Source organism: Carassius carassius, chromosome 12 (genome assembly GCF_963082965.1).
Source record: "Carassius carassius chromosome 12, fCarCar2.1, whole genome shotgun sequence".
Classification (NCBI taxonomy): Eukaryota; Metazoa; Chordata; class Actinopteri; order Cypriniformes; family Cyprinidae; genus Carassius; species Carassius carassius.
This window is the reverse complement of record NC_081766.1, coordinates 7,376,926-7,403,185: the sequence shown is the minus strand read 5'-3', so window position 1 is coordinate 7,403,185 and position 26,260 is coordinate 7,376,926. Positions and strand designations below refer to the sequence as shown.

At 37.4% G+C, this 26,260-nt stretch overlaps 1 protein-coding gene across 4 annotated transcripts in view; it reads right to left on the bottom strand.

Moving 5' to 3' along the window:
* LOC132154602 (disco-interacting protein 2 homolog C-like) overlaps positions 1-26,260 on the bottom strand; it is a 36,565-nt gene that overhangs the window by 6,596 nt on the left and 3,709 nt on the right. The window contains exons 2-33 of one of the 4 annotated variants that reach the window (XM_059563232.1): positions 21,669-21,740; positions 21,481-21,585; positions 18,855-18,980; positions 18,578-18,757; positions 18,057-18,188; positions 17,279-17,416; positions 16,973-17,092; positions 16,336-16,533; positions 15,260-15,351; positions 14,581-14,691; positions 14,297-14,420; positions 14,068-14,177; positions 13,518-13,620; positions 13,337-13,401; positions 13,101-13,194; positions 12,781-12,900; positions 12,537-12,651; positions 11,607-11,746; positions 11,292-11,428; positions 10,227-10,435; positions 9,433-9,547; positions 9,082-9,283; positions 8,893-8,993; positions 8,091-8,171; positions 7,840-7,963; positions 7,229-7,350; positions 4,242-4,353; positions 4,050-4,159; positions 3,759-3,889; positions 3,464-3,632; positions 856-1,026; positions 471-500 (exon numbers count right to left, since the gene is read on the bottom strand). In XM_059563232.1, the coding sequence (XP_059419215.1) occupies positions 471-500; positions 856-1,026; positions 3,464-3,632; positions 3,759-3,889; positions 4,050-4,159; positions 4,242-4,353; positions 7,229-7,350; positions 7,840-7,963; positions 8,091-8,171; positions 8,893-8,993; positions 9,082-9,283; positions 9,433-9,547; positions 10,227-10,435; positions 11,292-11,428; positions 11,607-11,746; positions 12,537-12,651; positions 12,781-12,900; positions 13,101-13,194; positions 13,337-13,401; positions 13,518-13,620; positions 14,068-14,177; positions 14,297-14,420; positions 14,581-14,691; positions 15,260-15,351; positions 16,336-16,533; positions 16,973-17,092; positions 17,279-17,416; positions 18,057-18,188; positions 18,578-18,757; positions 18,855-18,980; positions 21,481-21,585; positions 21,669-21,740 (3,959 nt within the window). Of the gene's footprint in view, positions 1-470; positions 501-855; positions 1,027-3,463; positions 3,633-3,758; positions 3,890-4,049; positions 4,160-4,241; positions 4,354-7,228; positions 7,351-7,839; positions 7,964-8,090; positions 8,172-8,892; positions 8,994-9,081; positions 9,284-9,432; positions 9,548-10,226; positions 10,436-11,291; positions 11,429-11,606; positions 11,747-12,536; positions 12,652-12,780; positions 12,901-13,100; positions 13,195-13,336; positions 13,402-13,517; positions 13,621-14,067; positions 14,178-14,296; positions 14,421-14,580; positions 14,692-15,259; positions 15,352-16,335; positions 16,534-16,972; positions 17,093-17,278; positions 17,417-18,056; positions 18,192-18,577; positions 18,758-18,854; positions 18,981-21,480; positions 21,586-21,668; positions 21,741-26,260 lie in introns of those variants that run through there. The other 3 variants (XM_059563231.1, XM_059563233.1, XM_059563234.1) reach the window with 3 other exon arrangements.

Sequence of the window (26,260 nt, the reverse complement as noted above, 5' to 3'; positions counted from 1 at the left end):
TTATATATGAATGCTTAGATAGGTGTCGTATTCTTATAGGTAGATGGGGATTAGCTGAGAGTCAGCTGATGTGAGCTTGACTAACGTGACCTGCCAGAACTACGCTAGATATTTGTTTGTATAATAATATGTAATGGCCAAATGTATTTTGATTTATGCAACAATGAAAATAATTTAAACCGTGCTGTTTCTCACTTTTTGTAAACTAAGCTGAAACTAATCAGAAATGTGAATATGACCGGACTCTGGAGTCTGGAGATACATGCTTTCATTTCCCTCACACACACCATATCAGTTGTGTAGACCACTCAGTCATTTGAGGTGAGGTTAACACTCTGACGATTAGTTGGCTCGTAAAAATGAGTAGTCTTGCACACAGGATGATAATTAATAAATTTACTTCCACATCTAAATATGGTTGTAGTTACTGAGCTATAAAATGACGAGGATCAGTTAAAGTTAATTCATACCTGCTCAGCAAGCTTCCCCAACCTATGAGGCTACATGAGGAGAGGAGAGGAAGATGTGATGTATAAATGTTAAAAAAGTAAATAAAAGAATAAAAGAAAAAAAAATTGTAATAATAAAAAAACAAGATACAAGGTTGAATGAGTTACATGACTAGTAAAAGGAAAAAACTGAACATTGGGGATGCAATAAGACTATAAAATTTGTTTTCTTTAGCTTTTGACAATGCTTTGTAAGTGTGTATGTCATATGTCTGTTTTTGTTTTTATGTTTCGCTTTTATACTTTCTGTACAGCACTTTGGTTCCACTTGTGGTGTTGAAAGTGCTTTATAAATAAAGTTGAGTTGAGTTGAAATCGGATGGGTCACATTCTGGCCTATACTGACCTGTAGGCAGACTGCGAGATTGACCCTGCAGCCGAAGGCAGTGCTGACGGCACGCGGATGCAGCCCCACATCCTTGAAGAGTTTACAGAAGGACTGTGTCAGAACAACACGAGGCCTCTCTTCCGCCACAACCACACACGAACGCACACGGGTCAGATCCATCCCACGGGCCTGAGAGAGAGAGAAAAATACAGGGGTGAAATAGGAAGCACTAATATTTTAGTATCACAGAGGTACTATTACTTATACATTTAATAATACTTTGAATTCATTTTTATTTGAACTTTTTTTCTCATTTTCATTTTTTCTCATCTCATTTCTCTTTTTTTTGTTTAAATGTCTATATATTTCGTATACATTTTTATTTCAGTTTTACTTTTTTTTTAATATATATACATCAAATAAAAATTTATGAAAATGAAAAATGCTGCTTTGCTGAAATAAAATAACATGTTGTTTCAGTTAAGATACTAGAAAAGGTGGTATCCTCACAATTATATTCCTTCTTAGAGAAAAATGGTATATGTGAGGATTTCCAGTCAGGATTTAGACCGTATCATAGTTCTGAGACTGCTCTCCTTAGAGTTACAAATGATCTGCTCTTATCATCTGATCGTGGGTGTATCTCTCTCTTAGTTTTATTGGATCTTAGTGCTGCATTTGACACAATTGACCACAACATTCTTTTGCATAGACTTGAACACTTTGTTGGCATTAATGGAAGTGCATTAGCATGGTTTAAATCGTACTTATATGACCGCCATCAGTTCGTAGCAGTGAATGAAGATGTATCCTATCGATCACAAGTGCAGTATGGAGTACCTCAAGGCTCAGTACTAGGGCCGCTACTCTTCACGCTTTATATGTTACCCTTGGGAGATATCATCAGGAAACATGGTGTTAGCTTTCACTGTTATGCTGATGATACTCAACTCTATATTTCTTCGCAGCCCGGTGAAACACACCAATTTGAAAAACTAATGGATTGCATAGTCGATATAAAAAACTGGATGACGAGTAATTTCTTACTGCTAAATTCTGAAAAAACAGAGGTGTTAATTATAGGACCTAAAAACTCCGCTTGTAATAACCTAGAACACTGTCTAAGACTTGATGGTTGCTCTGTCAATTCTTCATCATCAGTTAGGAACCTAGGTGTGCTATTTGATCGCAATCTTTCCTTAGAAAGCCACGTTTCTAGCATTTGTAAAACTGCATTTTTCCATCTCAAAAATATATCTAAATTACGGCCTATGCTCTCAATGTCAAATGCAGAAATGTTAATCCATGCTTTTATGACCTCAAGGTTAGATTATTGTAATGCTTTATTGGGTGGTTGTTCTGCACGCTTAGTAAACAAACTACAGCTAGTCCAAAATGCAGCAGCAAGAGTTCTTACTAGAACCAGGAAGTATGACCATATTAGCCCGGTCCTGTCAACACTGCACTGGCTCCCTATCAAGCATCGTATAGATTTTAAAATATTGCTTATTACCTATAAAGCCCTGAATATTTTAGCACCTCAGTATTTGAATGAGCTCCTTTTACATTATAATCCTCTATGTCCGCTACGTTCTTAAAACTCAGGCAATTTGATAATACCTAGAATATCAAAATCAACTGCGGGCGGCAGATCCTTTTCCTATTTGGCGCCTAAACTCTGGAATAACCTACCTAACATTGTTCGGGAGGCAGACACACTCTTGCAGTTTAAATCTAGATTAAAGACCCATCTCTTTAACCTGGCATACACATAACATACTAATATGCTTTTATTATCCAAATCCGTTAAAGGATTTTTAGGCTGCATTAATTAGGTAAACCGGAACCGGAAACACTTCCCATAACACCCTATGTACTTCCTACATCATTAGAAGAATGGCATCTACGCTAATATTTGTCTGTTTCTCTCTTGTTCCGAGGTCACCGTGGCCACCAGATCCAGTCTGTGTCCAGATCAGAGGGTCACTGCAGTCACCCGGATCCAGTACGTATCCAGACCAGATGCTGGATCAGCACCTAGAAAGGACCTCTACATCCCTTAAAGACAGCGTAGACCAGGACAACTAGAGCCCCAGATACAGATCCCCTGTAAAGACCTTGTCTCAAAGGAGCACCAGGACAAGACCACAGGAAACAGATGATTCTTCTGCACAATCTGACTTTGCTGCAGCCTGGAATTGAACTACTGGTTTCGTCTGGTCAGAGGAGAACTGGCCCCCCAACTGAGCCTGGTTTCTCCCAAGGTTTTTTCCTCCATTCTGTCACCGATGGAGTTTCGGTTCCTTGCCGCTGTCGCCTCTGGCTTGCTTAGTTGGGGACACTTCATCTACAGCGATATCGTTGACTTGATTGCAAATAAATGCACAGACACTATTTAATTGAACAGAGATGACATAACTGAATTCAATGATGAACTGCCTTTAACTATCATTTTTTTCATTATTGACACTGTTTTCCTAATGAATGTTGTTCAGTTGCTTTGACGCAATGCATTTTGTTTAAAGCGCTATATAAATAAAGGTGACTTTGACTTTGACTTTAATGTTTATTTTATTTCAAGTAACAAAAACGTTGTTTAATGAGATGTCTGTGTGAGTGGGCGTACCTTATGAGAGTCAGTGAGAGAGCTGAGAGTTCTTGTGCAGAGCTCCATCACAGAATAGGAGCAGAACGTGTCTCGGACTTTAAACTGACTGATGGACTGCAGCCACAAAGCAGGATTCACCTCTAGATCCATTGGAGAGATCAGAACAGACTGCTGCCCTGCATACACGCTACAAACATACATACACACACATATACAGACACACACATATACAGACACACACACACACACATAAACCAATGAAAACGTGTTTGCATATGTGTGTATCTCAGGTGAGTGCACAGGTGGTCCGTACCTGCAGAGGCACCACAAGACAAAGCCAAGGCCGCAGTATGGGTCGAGACACACAGCCACCTCACGAGAGGGATACAACTCACACTGCAGTTTAACAGAGCGACACAGGGCACTGGTTGCATTGTGAGACATCTTCAGAGAAAGAGAGAAAAACAGAAATTACAGGGTTTTTTTTTAAAATAATTTTTAAATGCAGATTTAACTTAATTGTTAACAATGATGATGATGATTATAATAACCACATCTGTAGTCCATACATAAAAACATTAGTAATAAGTATGAGTCGTCAAACCTTCACTCCAGCGAGCATGCCTGTAGTGGACACACTGAAGTCCAGATAGGCCAAAGTGTCTGGGTCACATGGCTTATACAACATTGGACAATGCCTCTTTGGCAAGTCATCTAATAAATACACACACACAGATACTTCTGATGAGCAGCTGGCAGGCAAAACTCTGAACACTCATGTCCCTCAGAAACTCACCTGTTTCCAGGATAGGAGGCCATGATTTAAAGTCCACAACCACTGATGCATCTCTGGACTTCAGAAGTTTAAATATAGCTTGGGTGGTCATAACACACACTGAACGACTCACCTGCACACACCAACATTTTTATTAAAAATTGTTATGTTTTGAGAGCTATATCTCATTCTATAATGATTCACATTTACAATAAACAATAAATGATTTAACCCTGTAAAGGGTTGGTATAATCCTGACATGGAACAGTTTATTGTACCAAATAACAAAACATTAAACAGATTCTCCCCACTCAGTGATGCACCCAATGAGAAACCTGATGAAAGCGTCCTAGTTATTGGCAATTCTGTTGTACGGAATGTAAAAAAAGAGACATCAGCCACCATAGTCCCATGATTATCAGGAGCCAGAGCACCTGAGATCACAACATTCTTTTGAAAAGACTTGAAAATGATGTTCACATTAGTGGAATTGCATTGGCATGGTTGAAATCATACTTATCTGAGCATCATCAATTTGTAGCAATGAATTAAGAGGTATCATGTTCACAAGTGCACTATGGAGTACCACAAGCCTGAGTACTAGGACCATTTGTTTTCACACTTTACATGCTACCCTTGGGAGACATCATCAGGAAACATGTGCTGTGTCTGAAATCGTTCAACCATTCACTAATCCCTATATAGTGTATGGTAGTTGAGTTCACTATATCAGGAAGGAGTGAACAAATAAATAAGTGAACGGATTCGGACTGTGACGTATAGCCTACACTGCGCGTGAGACTAGGAGCTGTTGCAAAAACATTGCCATATGTACTTTTATATTACATGTACCTAATTTTAGAAAATAATACTAATAGCAATAATACTCAAAATTACTTTATATTGCAGTTATACATACCTCCGCGTCAGCTTTGTGGTTTCAACGATGGTATATCATTTTTTTTTTGTAATGCTTTTATGTTCGTAATCATTATGCTATTAAAATAACGTACTGAAAACAAAAATAAACACACATAAACACGTTCATAATTATGTATTTATTATTTTTAGTACCTAGACACTCGCTCAAGCAGCGTTTTAAGCTCAGATAAGATGGTTGTAGAGTGTCCTCAGGCGACCGTTAATTTTACATTAGAATACACTACCTGTTATTAACAAATAAATTAAAATTATCCAACCAAATTATCATCATTTTTGTAAGTTAACAACGATTAACGAAGTTATTGCCTACATAACATATCAATATAAATAATGTAGGAAAAACGTTAAAACAGAAATAATAAAGATGTAAACGTCATCTCTCATTCAAACTCGCTCGCTCCCGCTCTCACTTCCAGCTCGATGTTACTCCGCATTGGATTGTGGGAAAATGGTGCTTCAGTGAGTGTACATCGGTTGTACACTCGAAATCAGAATGAAATCACTACAAAATGGCTGACACCCCTTATAGTGCATTATATAGTGGATAGGGAGCGGTTTCGGACACAGCAATGGTGTTAGCTTTCACTGTTATGCTGGTGATACTCAGCTCTATATTTCTTTGCGGCATGATAAAACATACCATCATCATCAGTTAAGAAACTAGGTATGCAATGTGATAGCAACCTTTCCTTGAAAGAGCTCTTATCGCATTGTAGTACATCACATCTGCTGTGATCTCTAAACAGTGACCATTTGATAATACCTAGAATATCAAAATCAACTGTGAGCAGCAAATCCTTTTCCTATTTAGTGCCCAAATTCTACCTAGCATTATTCGGGGGGCAGACACACTGTGTCAGTTTGAAGACCTCGTAGGCCATCGGCACAAGACCACAAGAACCAGACGAGTCCTCTGCTCAATCGGACCTGTGATGCAGCCTAGAATTAAACCACACCATGCTGGTTTCGTCTGGCCGGAGGAGAACTGGCCCCCTGATTGAGCCTGGTTTCTCAATTTCTGTCACTGATGGGAGTTTTAGTTCCTTGCCACTATCGCCTTTGGCTTACTTAGTCAGGGACACAATTTCTAACAACTCCGTTGATTTGACTGCATAGACACTGTTGGAGGAGATCTGAACTGACCTGGACAATGACATTTGACACAATCTGTATTGTATAAAGCGCTATATAAATAAAGGTGACTTAAAAAATTGTAAATAAAAAAGGTGAAAAAAAAAGGTCTGCACATGTGTTTTTGTCAAGTTTCCTATTTGATACATCAGGTTTATAATATAGGAAAATATGGAACTCATACTTGAAGAGAAAAAAAATTCACCTAAATTTTATTCAGAGGCCAAAACTGAGCAAAAATGCTATTTGGTTCTATTGCTGATATTTATACAGAAAAAAGGGATATCTTTAACATTATAGCAAACTACTTCTATAAAATTCATATAAACATAAGCTATCACTCTATATTTCCCAATATGTTTTAGCAAGATATCATTTTAATGCTTAGTTTTAGGACCAAAGTTCTGTAGTTTTATTGTCGTGGACAAAACATATAATGTGATGCATCAAAATAATAATTTTTGAGACATGTTCAATAAAAAACATTTCTCAAAAGCCTGATGTATCATACTCGGATTTTAACATGATTTCTAAATGATGCATGGATAATCAAGTAAACCTAAGCTGCTTTAGTCCAGCGTTTATCTTGAAATATACTAGCAATATAAAATTGATTCTTACATTTACTTTATAAAAATCAGTAAAGATTTCACAGCACAAATCATGTGCACCATGACCTGAAGTAAGTTTTTAGAATTATACTAAAATAACTTTTTACTTGCTTAAAAAGTATACACTGTTAATCTACAATATCATGTACACCAGGTTTTCAGCAAAGTTTGGATCATACTGATAATTTAAATGCCATACATTTTACATTACATAAGATTAAGTAGGGTTTTTAATACTTCTCTAATAATTTACTTCATGTAACTGCAGGTGTGTTGGAGATGTTCTGAGGGTGTGTGTGTGTGTTCGTGTGTGTGTGTCCTCACCTCTAGGATCATTTTAACTGTAGGTAGTGTAGTAGAGATGTTCTGTGGGTGAGGCGGTCGTACAGTTATAGGAATACAGCCTGCATACAGACAGCCGTAAAAGGCGGCGATCAGATCTAAACCTGCAACGCACACAAACATGAAATCTGTTTGAAATAGAATTATATTTGTAACAAAAAGGTGTAATTCACCACACATTTACTTATTCATGATGCATTTAATTGTAATGGAATAGGTTTAACTGAAAGTTTCATTAAGCAAATGTAATGTGATTTAATTGGAGAGGGCAGCTCTTGAATGTGACTTACAGAACAGGACTGAAAGCTGTAGCTGATCTGATTTAATGAAATGCTGCAATTATCACTACACAAAAAACCTCAACTACAGATGGGATTTCAACCCTGAACAAGAGCTCGGCATATTGCTGGTGTGAAGTTTATTAACAAGTGCTCTGACAACAAAAATTATGATAATTTATTTACAGCTTATTTTGGCTGAATTAAAAGCAGAGATGTATTACTGCAGACTTTATTATTGCAATGCAGTTCAAAAATTAATTTGCACATCATGCAATCAACACAGTTAATACAGATAGCCAGGATCCGTGTTACCTGGTGGATAAACTAATGCTACATGGTCTCCAACTCGTAGCTGTCCTCTTTCATACAGCAAAGTTGCAATTTTCTCTGCTCTCTTGTGAAGCTGTAGACAGGTCAGAGAGCTTCCTATTGCGCCCTGAAATACACAAATACCATTATAATCACAATAACACACATGAATTCATAAAAATTTGAATTTTTTAAATCATTTTCTTGACACTCACTGCTGAAAGGAACTGAGGAAAGAAATATATTCATGTTACCCGTGAGTTAATAAGTGTGTACAATATGTGGTCAGGTGTTGTCTGAGCTCTCCACTGCAGCACCTCCGACAGAAACAGGAACTAGAATTCACACAAGAGGAAGAATAATCAGTCAGAGTGAAAAAGACACATACCTCACACTCACTCATATGCCCTATACAAGTTTTCCTTAATACTGTAGGAAGCCACATGAACTTTTTACACAGACATACTTTGTGATCTAATTCCAATTTTTGGCCATCTTTTTCCATCTCCAAAAAACAAAAGAGACCCGAGAGTTTTTTCAAAGATCCAGGTTTGCTGTGCTTTTTTGTAGGGCTGTACAATTATTAAATACTATTAAATAACATATTAAGCAAAATCAGAAACACTACTACTGCAAAAATACTTAAATATTAAAAGAACAAAGAATTAAGGTCAAGTAATTGTATGTCTTTATTCCCTCAGTTTCAAATTTTAAACCATCAAGACAACAGTAGGGGGCCCTCATAGCTTCTCATTTCTATAAATACTTGTCATTACAAATTTGGTTAATGGTTGGCTCACATTGCATTCCCAAATGCATGTTATAAGCAGTCCAGTTTCACAACACATGCAGAGATGGAGTTTGTGTGGAGCATCATTTAATGCAAACGCTCTAAGACACTGAAAACACTGAATCATGAGCTGCTCGCATATAAATGAACACAGTGGCGTACTTCACTCTGAAACACACATATTTATTTCAATTAAATCACATCACAATTTTGGTCTTTTTCTGATTAATTGTACAGCACTAAGAGATCTTAATATCTGGATTTACCTGCTCATTGTCCTCCATGTGACTCAGGTCTCGTCCGCTGGCCTGAGCCATTCGCTTTCCAGCAACGAGATTCCCTACCATCACAGAGGCAGGACCCACCTCTGCAACAAATACACACAATATTTACACAGTACTTTCTATGTAACACACATACTCTACAACAGGGCTTGTACACAAAGGCTTGTGTACCGGGTTGTTTCTGTCTGGGCTTGGGCAGGTTGGTGATACAGGAATGAGGACACATGAGGATGCTACAGGGGTGTAGTGCCCCCTCCAGGAACAACTGTTTGGTCTCAGACAGGTGGATTCCACCCAGAGGGGTTTTGGGGAGGGTGTTGGCAGGAACCAATGCCAGGCAGTACACTCCCAGCTGATGAATCCCATCTATAGCCTAAACACACACACACACACACACACACACACACACACACACACACACTTTGACTTTGTTGTTTAATGCAGCACTTTTGCTTTCAGCAAGGACAGAAAATGCAAATTTTGTGCCTGGTTATGTGTGCGTGCGTGTGTGTGTGTGTGTACCTGCAACACTCGGCTCATCCACTGGTAACTCTCTTCTTCGGTTGAATCTGGTCTCTGTTCTGCTACCAGCACAATCCTCTCATCATACAACACATTCACTGAGAACACCACCGTCCTACACACAGTGAGCACAGGGATTACTCCAGTGCTGATCCTAGACTTCAGGGGGCCTACAGAAAACTGTGTCGGCAGGGCGGAGGGTGTGGAGTGGGGTATGAGTGGTTATGAACGAATGATTGAACGCTTTGTCCTTGTTTCACTCCGTCTCGAATCGTGCTCACGGAAAGCGCTTGAGAAACAATGTCTCTTCCGCGGCTTGGTACGCTTTCAACTCATTTTTTTTTAAGTCAAGTCACCTTTATTTATATAGTGCTTTTAACAATACAGATTGTGTCAAAGCAACTGTACAGCATTAATTAGGAAAATAGTGTGTCACTAATGCAAAATGACAATAGTAAACACTAATTTTTCAGTTAAAGGCAGTTCATCATTGAATTCAGTGATGTCATCATCCAGCTCAGTTCAGTTTAAATAGTATCTGTGCAATCAAGTCAACGATATTGCTGGAAATTAAGTTGTTTAATCTCAAGCAAGACTGTACGACATTCACATTACATGATTTGACTGCTTTTTACGTAGAAAGAGCAAGGGGGCCCTCTGGTGTTTTGGGGGCCCTACACAGCTTGCGTATTTTGCATATAGAGAGGATCGGTCTCCTGATTACTCTTTCTAGTGTAGTACTGGGTGTAGTACTGGTTGGTTATTATTTTGGTCTTCTGTTTTTTTAAACATACCTTCCTCTATAGATGAACTTCATGGGATCGACAGCAAGAGCGGTAGCAATGATGTCATCAGTGTTGTGTTTCCGACCCCCGACCTGCATCAGTCCTTCAAGTGTACCAGAGATGAAGATCACCCCACCCGGACCCACAAACCCCAGCAGACCTGACCTCACGAACACGCAATCGCTGACAAATCCACCGTCACATGCCACTGGACACACCTGCACCACAGAGACATAAACTAATTTACTAACTCACAGGACACACACACTAAATAGAAGATTACACACACTTTCTACTTAAACATTTACCAAAATTTTATCAAAAAAGCTTGAACCAGCTTATTACTACAAATGACCAGTTACCAAGAAACCAGAAAAAACGTACATAAAATTTGAATACAATGGATAAAATTGTCTAACAAATGCATAAATATAGAAACCATGTAAAACCAGCTTTAAATCCGCTAAAGTGTTTTTTTTTTTACTTTACTACAGTAAAATAAAGATATTTTACAATGTTGTTCAAAAAGTTGTGTAGTAGTCTGTAAGATTTTTTTTATGTTTTTGAAAAGTCTTGCTCACCAAGAACAAAAATTATTTGTAAAAATAAATAAATACATTTTTGCATTTACATTTAGAAAATGTATAATACAGTAAAAACAGTGATGTTGGGAAATATTACTACACTTTAAAAAAACAGTTTCCTATTTTAATAGATTTTAAAAATGTAAATATATTTAAAAAAATATATTTAATAACACTGAACATATTTTAAAATTGTTCAAGAAAATTGTTGCTCAAGAAACATTTCTTCTTATCAGAAATGATGAAAAAAGTTGTGCTGCTTAACATTTATGTAGTAACCGTGATAAATTTTTTCCAGTATTCCTTGAATAAAAACTTCAAAAGAAAAACTTTTATTTGAAACATAATTCTTTATTAACATTGTTTACTGTCACTTTTGATCATGTCCTTGTTAAATAAAGGTATGAATGAAAAAAAAAAAAAAAACTTGGAATGGCAGTGAATCTTAATGAAACTTGGTGTATATACAGTCTATAATGTATTTTCACACCTCAAATGTGTTCTTGCTCATTCCTGAAAGCCCATAATATGACGTTCCCGTGGCAACAGACGACACGCAGATCTCTCCAATCTCATCGGTTTTACACAGCTGAGGAACACCCTCCAATTTAACAACACACACCATTGCTGAGAAAGATGGAGAAAAGTCAGTTTTACAAGAAACAAAGTCGTTTGATGAGGTCTGTGGTCACATGAGGAAAACAGTGCTGAACTGCTTCTAGGCTGGTGAATGAGGCTACATGTTGGCCCTAAATCAAAATGCTTTGGGGTTGTTCATGTGTTCATGTTTTTGTAATCTCTGTACCTTCTGGCATGGCCGTGTCCACATCCTGTAGGGTGAGGATGGACAGCTTCTCTCCCGTGTCTACTTTGATGACCCCATGACTCAGATTCGTCATACTTAGGACTCCTCGGCCTGCTGACTTAGAGCTGCCCTCCTGAGGCCTGACAGAAAACACATGCATACAAATAAATGAAAGAATAAACATGTTCATATGTGTTGCCAGAATATTATGTTACCATAGACACAACATTTTCCAGATTTGTGTGGTTTTGCATCCTGGAGGTTCGCTTTATGCAACTTCTGAAAGCTCTGCCTTTACAAATCTTTAAAATCTCCTTTATCCAGTCAAATTTATGAATATCTACTTTTATGAATTCTTCTAAAAAAAGATTATCAACCAGATTTGGCTAAGTTTGTCTTGCAAGAGATATTCAATAATTTGTTTTGAGATATCTACAATCACACTTTCTATAATCCATTTTTGCACTTTGGGTTGTGTCTGATTTCAGATTTACTAGCCTACAAATGGCACATATAAACTGAAGAGTGGTTGGTAACTTTACACTTCGGTCAGGCGTCCTTTTTTGTTTATTTGGGCAATTCTCGGCAATGTGAACCAGACTTTATAGCGATATTGCAAAGTCTAGTGCAATATCCGTCTGATAATACTAAACTTTAGACCACACACAAGCACAATTAAATGCATTTTAATGATTAAGAACCAAGAAGTTTTCACTTTTAAAATCTGAGTCATATGGATTTCTTAATAGTTTTGTGTGTCTGTGTGTATGAATGTGAATAGGCCTGGTTATGTTGTTTGTAATGTGTGACCACAAAAGACAGAACTTACCATTTTAATGAGTTTAAACTGAAAACAGATTCCTGAGCACGGGAATGACGTGTGCACATGTGTGTGCCTCCTGGGCAAAGAGAGTGTGAGTGTATTTATACCTTCTCACAGCTACAGTCAGGGCCTCGGGGGAGCCAGCACACGGGCAAATGACTTCTGACCTCAAGCCCATGCTCTGAAACACTTTCAAGAATGCATCACAGGAGGATATCGACCCTGGGAATGAAAGACAGAGAATTGACATACTTTACATAGAAGCTTGAGTCACAAAGTAATAGCTCACAGGCTTTGATTCATCAGTAAAACACACTCAAAAGGGGTTTTATAAATCATTAACACACTCACAGGGGTTTGATCCATCAGCAATCAGCAGCATTCTCAGAGAGCTCATGGTGGTGTCACTCTGGTCTTTAAAGGCCATCAGTGCCCAGTGCAGATCCCTACTCTTCACACAAGCCACCTTAGCTGTACACACATAGAGAAAGACTGATTATTAAACAGATTGTGTAACGTGTGTAAGAATGTGTGCTCTTGTTTTATACAGCAGACTTCACTTCTGATTAGAGCGTCAGGTGATCTTTGAACATGTACGAGACAGGTACCCCATCTAAAAAGCCAGATCAAAAGTCTGCATATCTATCACATACTGATGTAACGGTGTGTACCTTTGTACTGGCAGACTTTCTGGATCCAGGACAGAGGATTTACTTTCATAAGTGCATATGGAACACTGACCACATGTAACATATTCAACACACTCTAAAGAGAGAAAAAGAAGACTTTTTCAAAAAAGATATCAATTTGGAAAGATTTCAAATAAAAATATCTTGTGTAGGCTACAAAAATAATATTGATGACATGACAAATGACAACATACAATAAATTGAATCAATTATCTTACTGTTTGAACACTGTGCCAAAGGCCAATGCCTTTCTTAAAATCCAACACATTCACCATAATCTCAGCTGTAACAAACAAACACAAACCACTTAAAAATGAAGTCTTACGGTTTTGGAACAACATGACAGTTGATATTTAAGTATGACATAAGATATATAATTATGATATTTTGATATCTTACCCTCACTGTATCCGCAGGTATGCGTAAGTGTTTGGCAGTGTGTGAGCATTGCCATTCTTGTCACAGTTATTCCCAACACACTCCCATCCTTACAGGTCTTATACTGTCAATCAACCACAAAACATGGCCACTCTCATTATAAATGCAATGAGATCCATGTATTGTCAAAGAACTACAATACAAGCCCCATATATATACAGTCTTCAGTCTTCACAAGATCCTTCAGAAATCATTCTAAAATGCTGATTTGGTGCCTATGGAACATTTCTTATTATTATCAGTTTGATACATTTGCAAAAAAAAAAAATCAATTATTTCATGCATAGAAGGTTCAAAAGAAAAGCATTTATTTGAAACAGAAATCTTTTGTAATATAATAAATGTTTCTGTTACTTTTTGATCAATTTAATATGTCATTTTATAATAGAAGTATTAAGGCATTTAAAAAAAAACATCTTACTGACCCCAAACTTCCGAGCAGAAGTATATTATTTAAAAAATAGAAGTATATTATTTAAAACATTTAACACATAATCACATGGTCTGTTACCTCTATGTATGCTGTGTCATTGTTGGCATCTTTAATGAGAGGAAACCATTCTCGTGGGGGTTTAGATAAATGTTTGGAGTCAGTCAGCACCCAGAGCAACTTTGGCCAGCCTGAACACAAACACACACATAATACAAACATGTAATCTATACATATGTTTAACAAATAATAATGTTCCTATGAAAACTCATGTGCAGGTTTTTCTAACAAACATTGTGACATCTCTGACCTTTAAACTGCATGACATCACCACTAGCACTCTTGGGAAGACCTTTATGACATGCATCACTTGTTAATGCCACAGCAACTCCACAGCTACCCAAAAGGAAACCAATTTGTTGACTCCCAGCATCCTTTAAGGGGAGAAAACAGCAGGGCACACCTCAGGCATATTTTGTTCTTATAAAATTGTTTGAAAAACTGAAAAAAAAACATTCGGTGAATATATTTTTTTGAGTATATGCAGTACTGCCTAAGCTACTATTGCTGGAATTGTTTTGCAGTAGAAATTACCTTCTTTGTAAGTGGTACTTCAATTGGGACAGGAACAACTTCAGCCAAAAGACAGCCATAAAACGCCACCATGAACGCTGCTGGGTCATTATTGGGGTAAACCAATGCTACCTACAGTAACACATACACAGTCTTCATTCTTCATCAGTTTTTGAATATATGTCTGTGTAATGTGTATATATCTGATTTCTGTCTTTATAATGGAGCTATGCAAAACCGTTCAAAAGTTTGGGGTCGGTAAGATTTTTTTTTTCAAAGTCTTTTATGCTCACCAAGGCTGTATTGACAATCCAAAATACAGTAAAAACAGTAATACTGTAAAATATAATTTAAATTCAGAAGAAATGTTTCCTATGTGAATATCATTTAAAGTGGAATTTTTAAGTCACATGATCCTTAGTTCTCAAGAAACATTTCTTATCATTATCATGTTGAAAACAGTTGAGCTGCTTATTATTTTTGTTTAAACATTTCTTTTTAGGATTATTTGATGAATAGACAATTCAAAAGAATCACATTTATTTTAAATAGAATTATTTTGTAACTCTACTGTCACTTTTGATCAACTGAATGCATCTCTGCTTAATAAAAATTGTACTGATCCCAAACTTTTGAATGTTAGTGTGCATTTTAGAAAAATACATAAGAAAACAAGTAAATACAATTTATCCACTCTTACCCTGTCCCCAGGGTGAATGATTGGCTCTTGTTTGGATCCCAGTTTATGGAGGAGGTTAAAGGCCAACTTCAAACTCTTGGACCAGAGTTTACCTATACATAAATAAAGATTCTTATATTAACATGTACCCACCAAAAAGACAATAAAATCCAACTGATGGCTATAAATTAAGGATGCAACAATACAGTTAGCCCACAGTTCAATACATGTTTTTGCGATTTTGTGATTTAAAACATAATTTATAAAAAAATATATATATAAAATAAACGGAAGGTTTGTTGTGTTTGTTGTTTAGGTTTGCCCGATTTGGCCCAACATTTTGTGCTTGTATATTAATATGACTAATAATAACTATTAAGATAAAAAATAATAAATATTATTTAAAAAAAGACTCCTGTAAAAACTCCTGTATTATCATATGTACACATCAAATTTCTTTTAAGTTTTATTTTCCTATTTTCACCCAAAATAAAATGGAGTGGACATTATTGCGTGCTGTTGACGCATGTTATATCCGTTTCATTATACCAGAAGCCGGAGGACGCCCTTGCACAGAAGCTCCAAATATGCATTACAGAAGTATGCATTACAGAAATAGAGCTCATGGCACTTCATGAAATCCCTATTATAAACAACTACCGTATCACTGTAAATGAATAAAAACAAGATTGAAACCTTTTAAATGATGAAACATGAAGGCAATAAACACTCGACTGCAATAATATATAGTTTACCTGTTCTTCAAGCCATCTCTGGTATTTTCAGAATAATTAAGTATATTTATAATCCATAGCTAATCGACATTACCTTTATTACAGTAAAGAACATATTGTCTGCCTCAATCTTTTGTTGGACAACAGATATAAAAATGCTTAGAAGTCATTGCAATGTGTTACTTTTTCAAATGCACTTTATAAGCGACTCAAACTCACAGTGTGTCCCGGAAATGATCTGAACACAAAACAGAAAAACCTGCAATTCATAAACTCGTATTGAACCGTGGCTGTATTACCGAATGTTTTAATGTTATATTGAGAATTGTGGCATCCCAACTATGAATTTACATGCATGTGTACCATATGTAAGTGTGTATGGTTGTTTGGTATTGCTGTGCGTAGTGGTCAAACAGGGGGCTTTAGGTGCAATGGCTCCCCAGCGTAGAAGGGCTGCTTCCAGGGAAGCGGGGCAGTTCTTGAGTCCATCGAGCTCTTCTCCTTGTATAGGTGTTGACTCCGCCCCTTCTGGGCGTGGCAGAGAAGGATCAGGCTGCTGCACTGCACATGGCAAACGTCAAGAGAAGGTAAGCAAAGCATTTGAGACCTATGTTTTTATATCATCAGGATTCATATTCATGAATTTTAAGGAATAGTTTAACAAAAACTTCTTCCATATAATTCAGTCATTATTTACTCATTCTCATGACATAGATATCAAAAAAGACAACACAAGGGTGAGCAAATGATGCACTTCTTAAAGCACTTCATCTCTGCAAAAATAGTTGGATCAAATTAACTTGTTCTGTGCAGGATGTGGAACGTTTAATCTGAGAGTAATGAATTTCAAGACCTTCAACCTAACAGTAACTGTTAAATTGTTTCTGTGAACTGCTGCAGGATACTCAAACATCTGTATTCCTATTCATTGACTTGTACAGTTATTTTTTATCTTCGAATATAAACAAGGAGGCTCAAAAAGAGGTGGAAACATTTTAACCTTCCAGATGTTCTTCAAAATCCTCCACAAAAAATTCTCTCAGGGGTCTTCGCTTGGGTCGCTTCAGTGTGTTAACTAGCTGCTGGATCTTTGCTGACACACGGCTACTGACAGGCACACCTACATACACATATATGCAGTTATACTACTAATATGAATTCTCACAATGGAAAAATTTTTTTTTTTTAATTAACTGAATTCCATGCACACTGAATAAAGTTTCCAAATAAAACAAATAGATGGCAAACTTGATCATTTCAGAATAAATACACATTTAAAAACAGACCTGTGCACACACACACTCACCATCTCCTGTCTCCATCAACTCAGCATTGCCATATTTGGACGGGGGCCTGGTTATCATGGCGACCTGTGGGCGTTGAACAGAGATGGGAGCGGGGTCTGCCATGTAGCTGGTGATGTCAGGAGGGGCCGTCAGACTGTCTGCAGTACACAAACAGCTTTCTAGAACGCAGCATTAGGTTAACATTTCAACAAATGAGTGTGTAGTCTACTACAATTACGAACCATGATGACATTTCAGCACTTGACCAACGGATAGCGACTTATAAGTAACATCTACGTGCAACTGTGTTAAGTGCATTTTTGGGAAATGCACGTGAAACAATAACGAACGTTCGTAAAATTACTAGTAGAAAACGCTCTTAAGCAGTAAGATTAATCGTTATTGGGAAACCCGGCCCAGTATAGTAACATTTAACCCACTAAATCTAAGGATTCATTATCAGTTATTAGGAATGAGATGCAAAATCATGTGCAGATAAAACAGTGCTGTGGAGGTACGCCTTTTAACTAGAAGCAAATGCCATTATTGACACTGATATATAATATGCTGTAATAACTCTTGTCTGCTTTCATATTAAAGGGACATTTCTCCCAAAAACTAAAATTCTGACATCATTTGCTTAAACCTTAAGTAATTTCAAACCTGCATGACTTTTTTTTCTGTGGAACACAAATGAAGATATTTTAAAGAACGCTGGGCACCAAACAACACTGGAGCTATGAACTACCCATTTTATGTCAGACAAGTCTATAGTCCAAAGAATCATGAAATACTGACCCTCAGAATCCAGAGATGACCAAGGGCGATCTGATTGGTAGTCACTGGAGTGCCTGCCAACTATTCCATTCTCAGCAGAAACGCCCATTTCTCTTAAGCCCCACCTTTTCAGAGAGAGATGAGACATCGGACCAGCTCGGGGAGAAACTGAAAGGGAAAAATTAGACAGCTATCTTATAGCAGTCATATTACCAGTAAATATTCAAGTAAATAACTTTTTACTTCACACAAGAAGCTGACTGGCTGGTTTGAGTTAAGCATAAGGAGCTAATTTGCTGGAATAATTTTAACATTAGAAGCTAATATTGGTTAAATAGAACTGACTGGCTAAATTTAGTTGAGCATGAGAAGCCAATTGGCTGAAGTGAGAAGATCTTAATAAGGGAAGGAAGTTTAAAGAGACCCTTATCAGGTGCCAAATGTGTCATTTCATACGGAGTGACCTAAAGACTCATTTATAATATGACTGATTAATATCTGTGTTTATTGGCTGCAATGTGAATATTTGCACGTGTTCTTACTGCCGTATGAGTGCATGTTGGTCTCAGCGAGTCGGGCTGCGTTGGCAGAGCTGTTGCTGTGCGACGATGATGACGAAGATGTAGAAGGTGAGCCATGGAGAGCTCTGCTGATCCAGGAGTCCACACTGACACCCCCCGCCCTCCCCAGAGACCCCTCAGCGTCAGAGCCGGAGGACGAGTCTACAGAGACACAAGGAAAACAGTCACATACACACACACACACACACACACTCACAAACACACTTACTCACTGCCTTTTGCACACAAACACACACACCTGGAGGTGTATACGTGTCCATGGAGGTTTGACCGATGAGCGACTGCCGCTTGGATGGCAAGAGCACCGCCATCTTTCTTTCACTGTGTCGCTCCAGCGCAGCCTGAACAGCTTCTGAGTGAACATCTAAAAGAAAGAGAGCTTTACAGAGATTTATTTAGGAAGATTAATTTATTCGGTTTATCCATAGAGGAAATACTGACACTGGCAAAGATTACATCTAAGCCCAATAACACGTTCTGAAGATACAGAACAACCTTCTGAAAAGTTCTTATTATAACAGATGGAAAAAAGTCTTGCATGACATTCTTTTATATTGATAATTTTGAATTATAATTAGTAAATAAATATATTCAAAATAAATATAATTTAGTTAATGAAAATTTTGCAATTAAAACGCCATATGCAGATGTAAACTGGATAAATACAGTTTTGAGATTAATGTTTTAAAAGATGTTTGGCAAAAAAGGGCAAGAACAGACAATGTTGACATCTTGTTTATTAAACTGTTAAATTTCAAATTCGGATGATATTCTTGCTCATGTGTTACTGCTTAAAGGGGGGCTACAATGGTGTTTCATGTATTCGGAGTTGTTCACAGTGTTAAAGAGATGGATTCTCATGCTTAACATGGCCAAAGTTTTAAAAAATAATTTGGCCGAATGACAGGGTTGGTACAAATTTCGGCTGTTTTTTTCGTTCTTGGATCTAATGACGTAGACGATGATGGAATATGAGCATTTCTCCCGGAAAAGTGCGCCCATGCACACGTTGACCAGAGGAGAGCGAGACCACGCACATCAACGCGCTTCATCGGGAAATCGTCGGCAGCGCTGCATAGGATTTGTTCGAGAATGTCTCCAAATAAGTGCATTTTTGGATGTGAGGGAAAGTTTACCGTGTTCAGCTTTCTAAAGGACCCAGCGTTACATGAACAGTGGATGCAGTTTGTTTTTCCGGGGCAGGAGTGTATTGAGTGCGCTTGTGTGTTCTGGTCATTTAAGTGATGAATGTTTTATAAACAAGGCCCAAGTCCACACTAGATTTGCACATCGTTTGCTATTAAAACATGGAGCCGTCCCTGTGATAAAAGACCCCATTCAAGTAAGTACAATTGCATCAGATTTCTGTCTTTTGTTGGAAATCAGCACATAAGTGAATATATGTTAATGGTAACAACACGAAACATCAGTATTATAGCTCCGCTCACGGCACGCCTCCAGGAGCTCGGCTTTTTCCGGAAAGAATCGGAAAGCTGTATTTTTCTTTTATAAATATGATCAAACTAAAGACTTTTTGGAGGTATGAAGGATGCAGTACTACTCTATAGGTACTAGGGGTGGCACGGTTCGCTGAAAAAAACCTGTACCTTTCGGTTCACCACACACGGTTCGGCACGCGCTGGGACCGCGATTCAACTTAAATCCAAAGCATCTGTAATATGGTTTGCTATAAATAGAAGTTAATATGTTTCTGTTGATGGATGTGCATTCTGGATTCCCAGACATTACAACAATAGCGATGAGAAAAAAAAAAACCCTGGACAAACCATTCACTCTTGATCAATGTGAATGATTATGAAGTCATTTATTCTGTCATCATCCGGGTGCTGAAAGCGCGCGTGCACAGATGAGACCTGAACAGCACACGTTAATATGAAATTAAACTAAACTCATTTAAGATTTGTCAGTATAAACATTTAAAAGCCAAAGACGCGAACTCGCGCGCAGTGAGAAGATTTGTGCATGCGCTCATCCGAAGCACGCAAACCCGCGCATCAGAACGCGCGCAAATATAAGATCTCTCAGTCTGAAGTATTGTGTTTAAATGGACAAATTCAGACAAAAATTATGTCAAAATGCCCGTCTTGGTAAGTATCTTACAGCAGACATAGCCGGCTGAACGCAGGCCACTGTATCAGTGCATTCTCTTAAAGTGACAGTCTTTATATTAATCGAACAGCAACAACAAAGAAATCACTCACTGCTCTTGATTAAAATGCTTTTATAACTTTAATAAAGAATTATCTTTAATTTATATAGTCCAATATGCAGTGTTGTTTTACATTTGATTACTTTATTAAATTTCCGTACCTAAAAACTCATGCTAGACCTGACAAAAAAAAAAAAAAAAACTGAAAATCACTGTTTACTGTTTGTTTCTTTACTCTATTGTATTTATGTGTGCTGTTGCTTGTAGTTGGATAGAATATTCTTCTTCTTTTTTTATTAGAAAGTATAGTTTTTCCATAAGCACATACCGAACCGTACCGAAAACCGTGACTCTAAAACCGTGAAACAAACCGAACCATGAAAAAGTTGAACCGTGCCACCCTCTAATAGGTACTCAAGATTAACATGAGATTAGGTGAAACTGTGTGTTATGTACCCTTTAAATATATAATATATTATAAACATAAAAAACAAGAACTCAATGACAGCGGTTTCCATAATCAAATTTAGAAATAAACAAAAAGTGAAAACTTAGTAACATCACTTTCTGAATATAAGCTGGTGCTGCTGATCTGTTTGCTGGAATTATGGCATAAACAGCAAAGAGCCTGTATTATGTCTCCTGGAAGTCAGATTGTGTGTGTGTCTGTGTAAATCCATGCCATTTATCTCACCTGAGCGGTAACGTTCATCCCTCGTGCCAGTGGACCGTCGGCGTTGGTAACGGGAGGATGAGGAAGATGGTGAAGATGGTGTGACAGGGATGCGGCGCTCTGCCCCTACAGCAAACATAGAAGAACAAACGCAATCTTAACACAATATAAACTGTATGCTGCTTGGTAAAGGATGGTATGTGTGTTACCTGGTGTGTGAGGTAGGTAAGCTTGTAAAAGTTTGGATCTTTTTTTCTCGTAGCCCTTCTGGGTGATATCACCTGAAAACATTTTTTAAAGTTAGGAAAATCAAATGAAATCATCATTTCCACTTTTCATGCCTGCATCAATATCCATGGCAACATAGATGTGGTGGCCGCCTCAGAGACCCGCAGGAAATGAAGACATGGAGGCCCGTTTCTCACAAGGTTACCCCTCCATTATGGACAAAAGAGGGAGGGAAAAAAAAGCACTTTAAATACATTTCTGCATTCAACATGAAAGGAAGATTTGATAGTACACACATGCACAGACCTGGAGGGGAAAAACAGAAAACATCACGCCATAAAATGGGTCACTAGGTCAATCTGCACTGAGCTTTACATAATATACGTGCATTCAAAGACAAGACAACATATGCTTATACTGAAACCTGAGCAAATGTAAACATTCATAATCAAATCAAATCCAAGATAAGAGCTTACGAATACATACACACACCAAACATGAGCTCAGTGGCCACTTTATTACATCTGGCTGTCTGTCAAAAACAGCCAAATGTAGCTGTGAACCCCTTTTGAAAAGCATGCAAATATCTTTGCTATGATTTAGTTGCTCTCAGTCTATTGGAACATTAGAATTGGCATGTTATGTCATGTGATCTGAGCAAATGAGCGTGGGAGGATAATTGATGCAAAGTTTCTCAGAAACAGTTGACCCTGTGGGACTTAGGCTAAATACTTGGGTTCACAAAGAATACGGTGTAAATTCAGTCAGATATGTGAGAGAAAACACCTTGTTAAACAGAGCTCAAAGAAGCCAGCAGTACATTTCTCTTTAAAACACTGTGCAAAACAGGGGTTTTTCAAATGCACTATAGGTCAAAGTTCAGAGCAATAAAGGTGATTGCAAGAATAACTTTTAAATGACACTGAATCACTAAAATTAGCCAATAAAGAGATCTAAAACTCCTTTAAAGACATAGAGAAAAATGCAGGATGCATCAGAAGGATGCATCAAGTTGATCAAAAGTGACTGTAAAAACATTCATAATGTTTCAAAAGACAAGTAATTGGTGTTTTTAACGTTCTAAAAATATTTATCATGGTTTCCACAAACAAAACAAAGCAGCACAACTGTTCTCAACTTAATAAAAATTAATGTTTCTTGAGCAACAAATTAGCATATTAGAATGATTTCTAAAGGATCATGTGGCACTGAAGACTGAAATAATAATGCAGAATATTCAGCTTTGCCGTCTCAGGAATAAATAACATTTTAACATATGTTTAAATAGAAAACGGTCATTTAAATTGTAATATTTTTCTAGAATTGTTTTGTGAAACTTGATTTCAGACTCTGATATTTTGGTAAATCTGAGCTCAGTGTGTGACACTGACATCTCTTCACAAATCTGTATCACTACTTCTCTCCCATCAACACCGCTAGAAGAGGCAGAGCACAAACATCACACTTGACATGGAGTTTCATTTTGCCCAAAGGAACGCTTCCAGCATCTTGCTTTATCCAGGTTATATTCAACATATAGATTGTTTGGCGAGCTAGAGTGGGTTCTACCCTGCAGAAGGACCTCGGACAAGCTTGTAAAATCTGGTATAGACCCACGCTCAGTTTCTAACCTGCTGTTCCATCAGAGAGCTCAGCTTGCTGGCCTGCAGCAATGATAAAGACAAGGGGGCATGATAACATCAGTACAATAATCATTTATGATTCTCTGAAACAGACGCCACATTGTTCAGACCTTCACTGAGGGTGTGAGAATCATCTGATCTGAAACTGAGACTGATTACTCATAGTTGATTATTAATACCATACAGATTGCTTCCTTTTACACTTAGAACTACAGATAATAAAAGCACACATGGAAATTTTTATCTGGGTTGTGTAACACAATTATTAACTTGAGTGTAATTGGAAAAGAAGATTTAATCACTCTAAAAAGGATGACCCTCAAGTAGACTTTCTGCAATCAAATCAGTGATAAAAACTATTACATTAATATTATTATTTCTCATTTAAAATCTGAATGAGCCCCAAATTAACACCCTTAATTCACGTAAAATCATGATATTTCTGTCGGACAAAGGATGACCACTCTGAACTTCAGTATCTTGCTGATGTTCTGCAGGTTTCCTGTTTAGAGATGTAAGACTAGCAGGTGAGAGTGTAAACTAACCAATCTAATGCCAACAGCCCAACACCATCATAAACTAACCAATCTAATGCCAACACCATCATAAACAGCATAATAATATTTTATGTAGGTCACGTCTGACACAAACACACACACACTCTGCTCTAAGATAGCCTGGAGCTCTAGATGAATGCAAAAGCATGGAAATAAGGAGAGAACTGAATTCTTTAGAGACAGAGTATAACATTCCCTCTATAAAACAACAATATTTATGATTACATCAGCTCTTATAAAACTACCAGTAATAATTCTAATAATAAAAGAGAAATGGCTGGTGTCTTTCATGCAGTAAGCTATATATGTGTATATATGCAAGTGTGTGTGTGTGTGTGTGTGTGTGTGTGTGAGAGAGAGAGAGAGAGAGAGAGAGAGAGAGAGAGAGAGAGAAAGAGAGAGAGAGAAAGAGAGAGAGAATGAATATAAATAGCATCATGATGGGCTTTTGGACAGCTGCAGTTTTGGAAAGAGTAACTTCCCATGACAACCCACCAATAAACATTCACACACATTAAGTATTAAAGGGGTAATATGATGCCGCTAAAAGATTAATTAAATGTGTTTATGCAATTTAAGGTTAAAAAGAAAAACATTATTTTCCACATACTGTACATTATTGTTTCTCCTCTATGTCCTGCCTTTCTGAAACGTGTCGATTTTTACAAAGCTCATTGTTCTGAAAAGTGAGGTGTGCTTTGATTGGCCAGCTATCCAGTGGCCCAAGTGTGTGACCGAAATGTTACGCCCCTTACCATACTGTGATGCAGTGTTGTAAAACCAACTTAACCACTGTTTTCTAGTTGTGTCCTCTTTTGGAAGGCACAGCGTCTCCACGACATTGCAGATGACAGCAGCAACAATACTACAGTGAGAATCAAAGTTACGCCTTCTTTCTTTGCGTGAACATTTGGTCGGTGTTAAGCATATCTTCCCACACAGTGACGAAGTCCTATGGGAGCATGTTTAAAACGAGGCATTTTAGGAGGGAGTGGTCGAGTCTTAACTTTTATAAAGAATATCTCTTTGGGTTTGAGACTTTAGTCTTTGCAACTTTAGGGATCTGATCTATTCACTAACAGCTTGTAACACCCCAAAGAGAAAGGAAAACTGGCCCCTTTAAAAGGTTATGCATCTAGTTGTTCACTTAATAAACATTATGAAGCAAAATATTACAAATGCACACTCAGAGAACCCATTGACATGTACAACACAAAATATTTATTGTTGGAAAGTGCCCATTGGTCTACTGGAAAGAACAGTTAAAGAAATCCTGACATTTATGGCTAAATTTTTTTCCTTTTCAGATTTGTGAATGTAGACTTGAATGTGTGAGTCAAAAAACGTAAATACATTTGTCAACTAACAAAAAAAAGTAATACATTTTTCATTAATAAATAATTTAAAAATAAAAACAATCAAAATAAAACAAAAACCTATTTACCTGCATATGCATGTGACCATTAACCAACCAATCAGGGAGCCATGAGCATGCAAATGGGCTGTTCAATTACTGAAATATTAACTTGGGGTACTTCATGTAAATATTTTAGTTAAAAGGGATTCGGTCAAAATGTTTGAAAAACCCTGGTCTGGACAATATAATAGGCAACATAAGAAACTGCCTAAACAAGAAACATCTCTTTTGAAGATAAATGAAAAGCAGTTTTGCATCCAAACAGACCTGCTTCACACTGAACAGTCCACCTGCTAGACCAGCCATAGAAACTACATAACAACCAACCCTGTTTACTGACACCTTGACATGCACAGAGTCTCCGCACACTAGGTCAAACATTCAGATTCATATTAGCAATAACCTTTCTTACCAAAGTGAGAGAGTAGAGAGTGCAATTATTGAACAAACATATTCAAAAAATAGTGCTTCTCCTCAGAAGAATGTTAAATTGTAAACACAAGCATAGCAACAGTGCCAAATAAAGACAAGTCAAACTAACAAATCTTGTTTTAGGCTTCAAAATACCTTTGAATGACTATGTTTGTAATACAACTAGAGAGTTGGTTATGAAAGCAGAAACAAAGGTGATGGGCTTACTAATAGTTCACTCAAGTTGCATAGGACTCCTGGAGATGGTGAATCAGCATCCATAGAAACCCCATTCAGTCTCTCTGAGCCACTAATGAGGCTATGAAAATCTGACCTGCCAGCTCAAGAAGATGATCTACCAGAAGTTTAAACTGTCATGTTTACTAGTACAACACAGATAGCACATATTAACAGATGAAAAGTAAGGCTGTACTAAACCCCAAACCTCATTCTAAAATTACACATATAATGGCACCAAGAGTCATTTCAAAAAAGGTTTTCCTATCATCCATTGTTTGGTCAAACAGGTAGTCCTCCCTCAAACT